The 12,968-nt window shown below is 43.7% G+C and overlaps 1 protein-coding gene across 4 annotated transcripts in view; it reads left to right on the top strand.

Annotated features, from left to right (window-relative positions):
• FNBP1L (formin binding protein 1 like) overlaps positions 1,092-12,968 on the top strand; it is a 104,584-nt gene continuing 92,707 nt past the window's right edge. For 3 of the 4 annotated variants that reach the window (XM_001928546.6, XM_005663661.3, XM_021090187.1), the window contains exon 1: positions 1,097-1,342. In XM_001928546.6, the coding sequence (XP_001928581.3) occupies positions 1,319-1,342 (24 nt within the window). In that variant the 5' untranslated portion in view covers positions 1,097-1,318. Of the gene's footprint in view, positions 1,343-12,968 lie in introns of all 4 variants that reach the window. The other variant, XM_005663662.3, reaches the window with a different exon arrangement.

The following is a 12,968-nucleotide window of genomic DNA, read 5'->3' as shown; positions in this document are numbered from 1 at the left end:
GCACAGCCAGGCAGGGACAAGGATATAGGTGGGAGAGACTGGGGCATCTGAGCAGGCCCTATAGGGAGGTGTTTCAAAGGCTGACTAGCCCTGGGAGAACTTAAGACCCTCAGCTGTCAAAACACACCGAGGAGCACTCTACTAGTGATTGCTTGGACTGTGTGGGCGCGTGTGCGTGTGTGTTTTTAGGAGACAAGCAATTAATGCTAAAGCGTATGTTAGGGAGTTGCTAAGCATACTTGATACCTAAAACCAACCAGTCAAACTTGCTGACCGCAGTTAATGATTACTCAGAAAGGCCGGGAAGTAACTCCACGGAGAAAAAAGGAAATGGCTCCGATATTCTAAATGAGAAATATCTGAGGTCCGAATAGGCTCTTTGCTCTGCCGACTAGGAATCTGCCTTCCATGCAATTCCGCAGGCGCGAGGTCACCATTCCAGACAAGGGGCAAGCTCAGTTCTCCTTTCCTGCAGGTGACAGCCTGGCTCCCCTTTGTCCATGTGTTCCATCTCCTCTCATGGCAGCATCCCCAAGTGAAAGCTGAAAGATCTACCTTCTTTAATGAGTTCCCGACAGGACTCAAACAATTAAAATGTTCTATTAAAAAAAATCAGGGGCACGCTGCATTCACATTGGATGCTCTACACATTCAAGGGATTCCCGAGCTCACCCTTTCCATTAAGATTTTTTCTTATAAATAAAACATCTCTCTCCACAATCTAAACCCAAGGATTTGGATGAGTTTTCCTTGTCTGGGTTTCTCCCAAGTGGAGGCGGCAAGAGGCAGGAAGGAGCCGCCTCATTTAAGGGGGCTCAGGGCAGAGAAGGGCGGTGGGCGTCTTTTCCGTCTCTCCCTTTCCTTCTAGGTGACCGCGATTCAAGTGGCCGCGGCGGTGGGACAGTCCCAGCCCAGAGAGACGAAAAGCGAGAGCCTGGGCGGGATGAGAAAGCGCGGCGGCCCGGGGACCCGGGGCGAGGAGACCCTGCCGGGCTCGGCCGGGCGCGCGCGGTCCGCCCCGATCCCAGGGTGCATCGCGCCCCGCCCCCTCCCCTCTCCGCGTCCCGCCTCCCCCCAGCCCAGGCCCCCTCCCGCCCGGCTCCGGGAGGCGGGGACGCGGCGGCGGCGGCGGCGGCGCGGCGGCTTCTCCAGTCGCGTCTTTCTCACTCACTGGGGAACTCGGCGGTGGCGGCACCTTCCGAGGCTGAGCAGCCGAGCCGCGAGCCCGCCAGTGGGAGGCCGGACAGCCTGACGGCAGAGCCGACGGACATTCGGACAGCAGGGCGGCCAGACGGCTCGAGGGGCCTCGAGTTCCGCCATGAGCTGGGGCACGGAGCTGTGGGTGAGTCGAGGAGAGGGGCGCCCCGCGCGCACCCGGGCCCGGAGGGGCTGCGGCTGGGCAGACGCCCGGACCGTCGGGGGCCCGAGCGCGTCGGGCCGTCGCCGCCCCTGGCGCGGGCGGAGAGGCGGGTGGTCCCGCTCGCCTTTGTGTGCAGACCCCTGCCCGCTCGGCCGGGCGTGAGAGGCTGCTGGCCCGCGCTCCCGCCCCGCCGCCGCGGTGCGGCTGAGGGCAGCGGCTTGGACGGCTGGGGAGCGGCCCCGGGCTGCCGCGTCCGCCGCCATCCTCTCCCGGCCCCTCTCCCTCCTCCGCCTTCACTTTCCGGACGCCTGGCTCCGGGCCGGGCCGCGCTTCCCAGCCTTTGTATCTCCCCTCCCCGGGGCGGGGGAGGGGGCCCATTGTCCCGAAGGGGCGCTGTTCGCGGGCGGGGAGGGGGCTCGCCGCGGCCCCGGGTCCGGCCAGGGTCCCCGGGCGAGGGCGGCGCCGGGCTGGGGCGGCGCGGGGACCCGCGAGGCACCGCCCGCCGCCCTCGCCCCAGGTAGGGGGAGCCGGGCGGCTTTGTTCGGAGCCCGGCCTCCGGCCAGCCAGGCCCAGCCCACACGCCCATTTCCCTCTTCTGGTGTCCGTGCTCCGACCACGGTGGCTTCGGGGACTCCGGGCTGGGCCACCTCTGGCTGCCGCCCAGGGCCGGGGGCTTGGCTTTGGGGACCTGAATTAAATGGAGAGATCGATGGGGAAGCCGATGGTGCCGAAGGAGCGTACGGCTTCCCAGTTGCTCTTCTTGCCCTTCCGTCGTTCTTTCTCCTCTTTCTCCCGCTTTTCTCGCCCATGCCTCCTTGTCTTTCATGGGCGCTGAAGGCTGCAGACAATGCCGGTGTCTGGCCAGGTGCGGCGGGGACTGGAACAGGTCGGAGAACCCGCTCGCTCGCCGCCGCGGAAGGGTGGCGGTGTGGAGGGCAGTGATTTCTCAGGTGCTGCCGGGGGACGGGAGCGTGGGGGCGCTGTCCCGGGAGCCGCCGGCCTTCAGCCACTCCCCGCTCCATCCCACCTGTGCCTGTTTTCCTGCCTTTTGTTACCTGGGCTCTCGTGAAATCGCTGCCGAGAAAGAGCAGAAAGAACTTTTTTTGTCTCCAGACGTACAGTTAGGAGGGGAATGAAGGCAGATCGGTTCATGGAAGGGTACAGTGTTTTCTGTTATTTTTCACATTTTACTCCCAGACGGGGAATTTTAGAATTGAAAGAGACTCTAGAGCTCATCGAGTCGAACACCTGCTTAGCCAGCCCAGGAATCTGCAACATTCTGGGCAAGTGTTTGCCCAGGGTGTAAACACACCACCCAAGAGAACATACCTCTGGAGCCTCTCCATTACGTTCCTAGATAGTACAATGCAATTGTTCTTGTATTGAGGAGGATTATATAGTCAATTAGGTAAACTTTCATCTTTTTCTTTGGTTAGATTCTCAGGCATTAAAAGTCTCTTTCCTTGGACTTAGTACATTCTGTAGTTAATTATAGTATGTTCTTAAAGGAGATGGATACAGTTTTATTTCCCATTTTTATAATTAGAAAATATTTTGATCTTTATATACTTCAGCAGTCCACATTTCAGAGGAAGCAAAAATTAAGCGGAATACTTTTAAAAAAGACAAAGAGTAAAACAGTGGAGGAGTATGACTGAGATTTAACTCTTAATTTAGATTGAAAACAATTGCTTTATATCACACTATAGAAAAGCAGTTTTAAGGAAAAAATATTTTAGTGAAGACTAAGAAGAGATTTTTAAAGTTTTATCAACTTTTAAGAATATAGTACTTTCAGAAGCAGTGTCGTCCCTCCCATGCCCCGGTCTCCTGTAGTTTGGTTATTTACTTTCAGCGTTTGAGTAGTTTCTCAGACATTTAGATGGGTAAACCATAGAAGAGATGGGAATTTTTGTTCTGACTAAAAATTGTTCTGTATCCTTTTGGAAATTGTGAAAAATTAAAAAAAATTTCTCTTAATATTTAATGTAATGTTATTTAATATCTCTTAATATATCTCCATGTTTTAAGCTTTTCTTAGTAGTGAGAGGATTTGGGGGAAACATTTATTAGGAACTAAATAATGTGGAATCAACTGATATCAACTGGATGCTTAAATCATAGATGAGTAGAAGTTGGTGTAGAGCACTATTTTTGGGACCAGAAGAGATCTTAGAAAAATTTGATTAGACTTCCTGTTTTTTGTGTTTTTTAAAAACTCTTCTCAGCTTTGAATAAGGATATTGTGCTTCCAGTAGATTGTAACAAACACCTGAACTGCTCTTGCCATTGAGGAATTTGAGGTTGCGAAAGTACTCCTGGAATTTTGAATTTAGAAACCAGTTCTCATTTTACTTACATGTTTAGAGCATATTACTCCAAAGTTAAACCTTATTGAGAACATGTCGCTACAGTGAAATGACGGTAGTGCCGTTACGCACTCAAATTTGTTTATTTCTTATAACATTGACTAGAGCTTTTTTGCTATCTTAAGTCTTATGTTAAACTTGAGAATAAAGTAATAAAATTAAAACCACTCTAATACTCTGGGGGACAGAGCTAATAGTGATAGACTAAGGTGGTTGTGTCAGACTTCTGTTGTGTAGTTGTGAGGAGATATAAATTAACTGGTAATAAATTTGAACTATGCTTTAAGGGATTGCTCCTGTTCAGAATGAGCATTTAGGAAAGGTAGTGAATATATGCTAGAGACTCAGTTCTGGGTGACATCACACAGAGATGAGAGCATCTTCATTTCTTCAGGATTCATTGTTTATTATGTTGATTTCATTATTATAGGAAGAATGGTTGGATCAGAAAGTCTAAATATGAATTAATGATTTTGCAAAGCACGCATTTTGTAATAATTAGCTTTTTTAACAAATAAGGAAATCAGAGATTGGAGAAGTCCTGTGTTTAGGCAATATGTTTTATTTATTAGGAGATAGATTTTTGGTTTTTGAGGAGCCAGTTAAAGTTCAATGGGAAAAAAACTATGTGTGGGTTATGAGTGTGTATATAGATACAGAAAAAAATTTGGTTGAGCACATCACATTGATATTATGATTTATTTAAAAAAATTGCTCCCCCGGGAGAATGAGATGACTAGTGTGGAAATTAGGAAGTAGGTTCAAATATCTGATTTAATTTATAGGAACGTATAAAACTTATTTTATGTCGTAGTTTTCTCGTCTGTGATTTTCGGCCCTTAGTTTAAGGGTGTGTAATTTAGAAGACGCTGTTTTCATCATATTTTTAGCCAGGTGCATTTAACAAAGCACATGATATCTTTTTGGAAGAAATGGAAAAATGTGCTTCGGATGATAGATTCAGTGAGTTCTTTATTTTGCATTCCTAGTCTTAACCTTTTAATTTAATGCTCCCTTTGTTCTATAGCATTTTTCTTTTAATCTTTATATTGTAAATGTATTAGATTTTTGAGTCCTTGAGGGTAGGGACTGGGTTAGTCTTTTTGTTTCCACTAATACAGTGCTTGTTTCTGATCATACTTATTTGGTCCAGCTCAGTAGCTCATTGCATTACCCAGAGTACTGATTTCTGATTAATAATTGCATCCTAAAGGAAGTTTTTATGGTTCTGAAGATCTTTGTAGGTGATGATAAATTAGGTGGTCCGGATAACAAATTCAAGAAGGTCTAAACAATCTGAAGCCACATGATTAAGTTTTAGTGTTGGGTTGAATCTTTTTACAGATTGAGGAAGATGACCTCTGAAGGTGGTTCTGATGAATTTACCTTGAGAGCCTGATAATAGCTGATGAAATGGTAACGAGAATTGATGTGGCTATCATTATGAAGTGTATAGAAATACCCAGTCGCTGTGTTGTGTAACAGGAACTGCTAGTGTTCTAAAAACCAACTCCCTCGTGTGACAATCAGCTGTGTGGAGGAAAAGTGAGGCAGGGGAAATGGATGAAGGCAGTCCGAAGGTGTAAACCTCTAGCTGTAGGATAGTAAGTGCCAGGGATATAACGTGCAGTGTGATAGGTATGGTGAACACTGCTGTATGTTACATAGGAAAGTTGTTATGAGAGTAAACACTAAGACTTTGCATTCCAAAGAAGAAAATTTTTTTCTTTTTCTTTAATTTTGCATATATATGAGATGGATAGTCACTAAACTCCTTGTGGTAATCATTGTGTAATGCATGTAAGCCAAGTCATTATGCCGTACACCTTAAGCTCATACGGTGCTGCATGTTAGTTACATCTCAGTAAAACTGGAAGGGGGCGGGGAACCCAAATCGCTGATGAAATCTTAGGCCATGTCTCTAGACTTATCTAAAACAAAGGAACTTGTCCCACTGTAGTCTATACTGGCTGGACCAAATCGTTAACTTCAGATTTTTGGAAAGCGTTTATCTAGAGGAGGTGACAAAGGAAACTCCTTATAAATGTGATCTGTATTGTTTCTTCAAAGCCCATGAAACTACTGTAGGAATTTAGTTTAAAAGATGAAAAAATTATTGAGTGTCTGTTATAGGGAAGCACTGGTGATGCATGATAAAATTTATTAAGGCTTACAATAAACTTTCCCTGCCTTGCGAAAACTTAGTCATTTTGAGGTGATCCTACTTTCCCAACTCTAGAATAGTCCCCTGTATTGATTGATATCACTGGAGGGAATCTCCTCTGTTGACCAGTTCCTCAACCCCTTCCCTCCAGAGTGCCTAGTCTGGATATCCTTATGTTTATTTCTGGTATATTCAAATCTTTGGAGAATAGTCATGGCGTAAATATTTATAGCTTACGTTCCTTTTTGTTGGCAGAAACTGTCTTTTTTTGTTGGTAGAAACTGTCGTTTTAAACATCATAGGTATGGTTGTAACTAGTTAAAGAGGGTGGCAGTTAATCAAGAAGCCCATTTATGCCACTGTTCTGTACTGACAGTAAGAAGGTGGAACCTGGAGAGCTGCCTCTAACCAGTATCTCCCCTGCATTGCTACTTCCTTAAACCACTCACGTTCACTCCCCTCCCCCGCCTTTATCTTAAAAACTCACACTCTCTTTTTCCCCAATCTATAAAATATGGGTTTGGCTGGAAACTTAAAAGACTACCTACTTTTCCCTAATAACCCCTGTTTGCAGGCAGAAAATAGGACAAGGGAATAGTAATGGTTTGTAATTATGGAGCATTTTCTGTTGTACCTAGAGTCATATCTTAGTAATCTTCAGTCTTTAGACATTTTCATCTCAATATCAAAAAACAAATTCTGTTTTGGGGTACATAGTTGTATCTGCAGTGTATTTAAAATTGGTAGGAATATATTATACAAAGGTTTTGTTTTACAGGAAGCAAAAACTGTTCCATGTATTTTTCCATAAGTTCTTGGACTAATCATCAGGCTTTTAACAATACCTTGTGAAATATGTGAAATGTTAATATTTATTTATATGTTGAAAAACATAAATGTATGTGAATCAGATTTTCCAATTTTGGGGACACTATTGTTTGGTTCTTTTTAGAGTGTGAAAGTTGTCAGTGTTGTTCCGTTTGTATCCTTGCTCTACATTCACCTAATTAGTAGAAAAGGAATAGGCATAAAATTAGCACTAAAATATTTGTCGAATGAGGGAACCAACGAATTGCTAAAACTGTCATCAAATTATGTTTTGAAAACTAAGGTTATTTAGTTTTTTATCCCCAACATGTATATTTCTCATATCTTTGTTTGATCTTAGGGATTTTTTTATAATATGAAATATAACTCCCTCCTTCCTCCCCCTCTCCCTCCCTTCCTTTCTTTCCACACTTGCAGCATCTGTAAGTTCCTGGGCTAGGGGGTCCAATCAGAGCTGCAGCTGGGGCCTTTGCCACAGCAGCACCGGATCCAAGCCGCATCTGCAGCCTGTGCTCCAATTTGCTGCAGTGCCGGATCCTTAATGCACTGAGTGAGGCCGGGGATCAAACCCGAATCCTCAGGGACGTTATGTCAGGTTCTTAATCCACTGAGCCACATCAGGAGCTCCTTTTTTTTTCTCCCCCAATGACTGCACCTGTGGCATATGAAAGTTCCCAGGCCAGGGATTGAACCCGGGTCACAGCTGTGACCTATGCCAGCAGCTGTGGCAACACCTGATCCTTTAACCCACTGCTGCTGATTGAACCCATGCCTCTCAGTGACCTGAACTGCTGTAGTCAGATTTTTAGCCCACTGCACCACAGTGGAACCTTTTCAGCCAAGATTTTTATCTTAAATATAATGATAGAAAAAGATGTTAACCTATATTCATTCTATAAATTTCTTGGTGTACTTGATGCTATAAAGCTCTTCTAGTTCTTAGTAGACCGTTAAGTATTCTTAATACAAAGATACAGTACAAAGTTATTATTTCTTCTTGGATATGGGAATAGAGGGAAAATGCTCTAAATATAAATATAAGTGAATTTAAAGGAAGAGATTGCTCATTGTAAAACTGAGAATCATAGCCTTCCTGAGCAATATAGGCAGATTGGGCAGAAAGAAATACTTTGGTCTAGTTTGAAAAATCCTTGTTTCTGTTTCAGACATCCAGCTGTACCCATATCCTGCATTAATGCATTTTATGCATAAAAGATTTTTATCCTAGAGAGCTAGAAGGTGTAATAAGACATTAATTTCTATTTTTAAATATTCTACCTTTTGTTTCTTTATTTTAATCCTTTCTAAGTACCATATAGAGACAGGCTCTCTAATTGTGAGAAACTTTTTACAGTGTCTGGCTGGAACACACCCAAATTCACTTTAGTTCTAGAATAAGCAGACTACATGAATTAAGAATCATTTCATTTAGGGATAAGTAGGGAACTGATAGTTGGGGGGTATAATCTGAGGTGAATGGCAGGATCTTTCCTTTCTCCTTTCTACCTTCTAAGCAACTCAGGTGAGGCTGAGCAAGGTTGATTTTCTCACAGGGTTGGAAGCTCTGATGGTCTGGAGCCTCAGACTGTCTGAGGAGGGCTGGTTTGCTGGGGGTGACCTGTGCTGTTCAGGCAGAACCTCGGTGGGGTGAAGAAAGCCTCCACATCAGGAGGTGGCGGCTCAGTGTGGGAGATCAGAGCGTCTCGGAGGAGGAGGAGGAGGAGGACCGTGGAGGGTTGGGAGAGTGATAGCTGTAACCCATTGCAGGAATTGGAACCCAAGTAGAAGGTACCCACACAGGAGGGCAGCCAGGATCAGGGTAGTGGAGCCCAAGTGGAATGTGGGGGCGGGGGCGTCCATTCAGAAGAGTAAGCACAGGGGCATCAGCCAATGCAGTGTCAGAGAAGGGGATGGTGTGGCCGCAGCCCAACAAGGAGACGGAAGGCTGAGCACAGCCGGCGAGGTACCATGGTGGTGAGTAGTGAAAGTAACAAAGGGAGATGGGTCACATATTGAGGATCATTTGAATGAGTACATTAATATCTTAAGGCTAAAGAGAGTCAGGTTTTTCCCTTGAAGAAGGGGATTGCAAATATTGAAAGGCTCTCGGTGGTTAGATTGGAATTGGAGATAGTGCTGTGAAGTCAAGGTTTTCAATATGTTACACCGATGAAAAGATAAATGTCTGTCTGTGTGTGTGTTCATGTCCTCCAGGTTGTTCTTTGAGAGGGCCTTGGAGAAGGATAAACCTATAGCAATGAGAGTACCTTGTGTCCGGCTCTTGGCTTCTGAATATCTTTCTCCACTACAAGAAACTAGAGTTCCTTGGAGAAATAGCTGATTCCAAGACTGGGGCTGGTAAAGTAAAAGATGAGCCTGAAACAGCTTTTTTTTTTTTTTTTTGGGCCGTGCCCATGGCATACAGAAGTTCCCGGCATGTAGAAGTTCCCGGGCCAGGGATTGAACCTGAGCCACAGCAGTGAGTGACAGCGCTGAATCCTTAACTTCCTGCATCACCAGGAGAACTCAGCCTGAAATATCTTGTTAGAGATTGAGGATATGTTCAAAGAATGATGAGGATATGTCAGAAACAGCTTAAAGGGGTACCTACTGGCTAGATGTGGGACAATTTGAGCATGAAAACAAGTACTGATGATTGTGAATGATAATCTGTGGAATAAAATAGGAACCCATGAATCTATACTGATACAAATAAATTAATACATTGATAGTCAATGAGGAAAAATATTTCATAGTTTTAAAGTTAATTGCAAAGGGAAAATAACACTGGAAAGGCCTGGCATTTATCCCCTTAATCAAGCCATCCATTAGCATCACCAGAAATGGGACTAATTGAAGTCATTTGCCACCTGATACAGTGGGATGCCATGAGAATGATATTGCATCATTACCAGCCAAAGATGCATAATCTGAATAATGGGGAAATATCAGACAAAATCAAATCAGTGATCATTCAACAAAATAACTGGCTCAAAACCATCTGAAGTGTCACAGTCATGAAAGTGAAGGAAAGACTAAGGAACTGTTGTAGATAGAAGGAGATGAAAGAAACATGACAACAGCTATAACATCATTCTTCATCTAGTGCTGTTGTTGTAAAGGACATGGTTGGATCAATTAAGAAAACTTGAATGGGGTCTGAGAATTAGGTGGTGGTGTTCTATTAGTGTTAATTGTCTGATTTTGATGGTTACATTTTTGTTATGTTGGATAATGTTTTTGTTTGTAGAAAGTACACACTAAAACATTTGGGGGTGAGGAAAAGTAAATGGGAATTGCGAGAAGTAGAAACAGCAAGTATTCAAAACCGCTATTTGGGAGATTTTGCTAAGAAAGGAAGCAGAGGAATGGAGCCAGATAAAGGCGTGGAATAAGGGATTTTCTTGGTTTTTGTCTTTTTTTCCCCCCACAGATGATATCACAGGATGTATGTTTATGAGTTAGCTTGGTGTAGGTGGCAGACATGGCTCAGATCCTCTCTTGCTGTGGCTATGGTGCAGGCCAGCAGCTGCAGCTCTGATTCGACCCCTAGGCTGGGAACTTCTGTATGCTGTAGGTGTGGCCCTAAAAAGCAAAAAAAAAAAAAAAAAAGGAAAGAAAAAGAGAAATCTTATTGGGTTAATTTAACAATTCATGAATCAGGAGTTCCCGTTGTGGCGCAGTGGTTAAGGAATCCGACTAGGAACCATGAGGTTGAGGGTTCGATCCCTGCCCTTGCTCAGTGTGTTAAGGATCTGGCGTTGCCGTGAGCTGTGGTGTAGGTCGCAGACGCGGCTTGGATCCCACGTTGCTGTGGCTCTGGCGTAGGCTGGCAGCTACAGCTCCGATTAGACCCCTAGCCTGGGAACCTCCATATGCCGCGGGAGCAGCCCAAGAAATGGCAAAAAACAAACAAACAAACAAAACAATTCATGAATCAGGCAGCGTTTAATCTAGCAGTTAGAAAGGAGCTCCAAGGAGCTGTATGAAATGAGACTATTATAGGTAGATGGGAGTAGAAACAAGTTATACGAGGCAAAAAAGTGAATTGGTTATTGCAAAGTTACTTTCCTTTAGGAGATGTCAGGGTTCTCTCAGGCAGGTTGTCGAACTGCTGCCGATCAGGCAATTCCTGATTGACTGGTATAAGATTCATTTCTGGGACAGCTGAAAAGTTAAGTCTTAGTTTGGAGACTTGGGCCCTAGCATAAGCAACTCCATTTTGGGCTTGTTGTCTTGTTTTTAACACTCCACCCCTGTAGCTTTTATTTTGAGGCAGAAACATTAAATAGTATCTCTTGAGTATGTTACGTTTTTAAAACTATATAATTCTAAGATCCTTTTTTCTTGTACTAAAAACATTATGGATGTCAAGTGTCTCCCTCATTAATGCTTCTCAACATTCAGTGCTGAGGTTTTGGCTGCTGTCATCGCTTTTTTAGCATCTTAACTAGTATCTCATCACCTCCATTTTCATCCCCTTTTTTCTTTCTTTCTTTTTTTGGCTGCCCCATGGTAGATGGAATTCGTAGGCCAGGATCAGATCCAGGCCTCAATAGTGGCTGTGCTGAATCCTTAACCTGCTGTGCCAGGCCAGGGACTGAACCTGTGTCCTGACGTTGCAGAGACACTGCTGATCCTGTTGTGCTACAGTGGGAACTCCCTCATTTTCATCCTTTAATGAGTCTAACGTAAAGCTCTTGGCTTCGTCTTGATTATGTGTCTTATAAGTCTGTGAGTACTCATAGAAGGCACACCTGGCTTCTCTTACCTTCTTTTCCCACCCAGGTCAGTTCTTCAAAGCATTACTGTTCTTTTAAGAAGTTTTAAAATTTTTTAGAGTTCCCGTTGTGACTCAGTGGGTTAAGGACCCGACCATATCTCTTTGAGGATGTAGATTTAATCCCTGACCTTGCTCAGTGGGTTAAGGAACTGATGTTGGTGCAAGCTGCAGTGTAGGTTTTAGATGCAGCATGGACCCAGTGTTGCCATGGCTGTGGCGTAGGGTGCATCTGCAGCTCTGCTTTGACCCCTGGCCTGGAAACGTCCATATGCTGCAGGTATGGCCATAAAAAGGGAAAAAATAAAGATTTCTGGGCTTCTAGTCTCTGGATTACCATTGTATCTTCTGGAGGAAGTGTAGACCAGGGTTTCTTAATCTTGGCCCTCTGGACATTCGGGGTTGGCTAATTCTTTGTTGAGGCAGAGGGGTTGTTGTGTATTGTAAGAGGTTTAGCAGTATCCTTGGCCACTATGCACTAGATACCAGTAGCAATTCCCCCCCCCCATAGTTGTGATATCAAAAAATGTCTTCAGACATTGCCAAATGTCCCTTGGGTGGGGAGTGGTCAAAATTGGCCCCATTAAGAAACATGTTGTAGATCGATTGTTTTTTAACTGGTAAAAGCTAGGTATCTGTCTTCAAGTCTGGCATATGTCTACCTGTATATCAACAGATTTATCTTTAAATTGTCATGAAAGTTTGGATACATGCTTAATTTTTTGTAAATGTAAGCCATTTTAAGTGAACTGATGAATACACCTCTAATATGGTATTAGGCCCTTGATAGATTTTTTACTGACTTGAAATCAGTGAAAACAGGAAATCTGATAGTGAATTTCTTCTTAAAGCAATTAACTTGTCTGTTTAGTTTTGTAATTAAAAAATCCGCATTTCTTCAAAGAAAGAAATATGTAATGACTGAGCAATAGTCTTTCTTAACTACCCTGAATGCATCTTTTCTGTGTTCAGTATAAAGCCACAAGATTGGTCAGCATCTGCTAATAACATATTTGCTATTAGGAGATGAAGTTTCTCTGTAGTTTCTAAACTTATATTAGCATGAACAAAACTAGATGTTAAAAAAAAGATCACTAAATGTTCTAATTTATGATCTGTATCTGTATTCTCAAGGAAGGATAATCATTCTTCCTTACAATTTATACCATGGAACAGCACAAAACTACTTTGAAGAGTTAAACATCAAAATGTTCTCAGACTAGTCAAGGCTTTGCATTTTAGCATATCCAGTAAAAACTTGAACAGATGTTTAAGGCCAAGACAGCTTGCATTTCCTACCATTATTCTTAGCTGGTAGCATGTTTAATTTGACTTAGAATTGGGGTACATGCCACCTTAAAAAAATAATCTTTCAAAGTTTAAGATAAGATCAGGATTTTTAATCTCCAAAGTTTATAAGCACCTTCTGCAGCTCAATACCCAAAAAACGAAGAACCCCATAAAAAA

This window comes from Sus scrofa, chromosome 4 (assembly GCF_000003025.6).
Source record: "Sus scrofa isolate TJ Tabasco breed Duroc chromosome 4, Sscrofa11.1, whole genome shotgun sequence".
In the NCBI taxonomy this organism is placed as follows: Eukaryota; Metazoa; Chordata; class Mammalia; order Artiodactyla; family Suidae; genus Sus; species Sus scrofa.
Note: the sequence above shows the minus strand (reverse complement) of the source record. Positions and strands in the feature narration are given on the sequence as shown.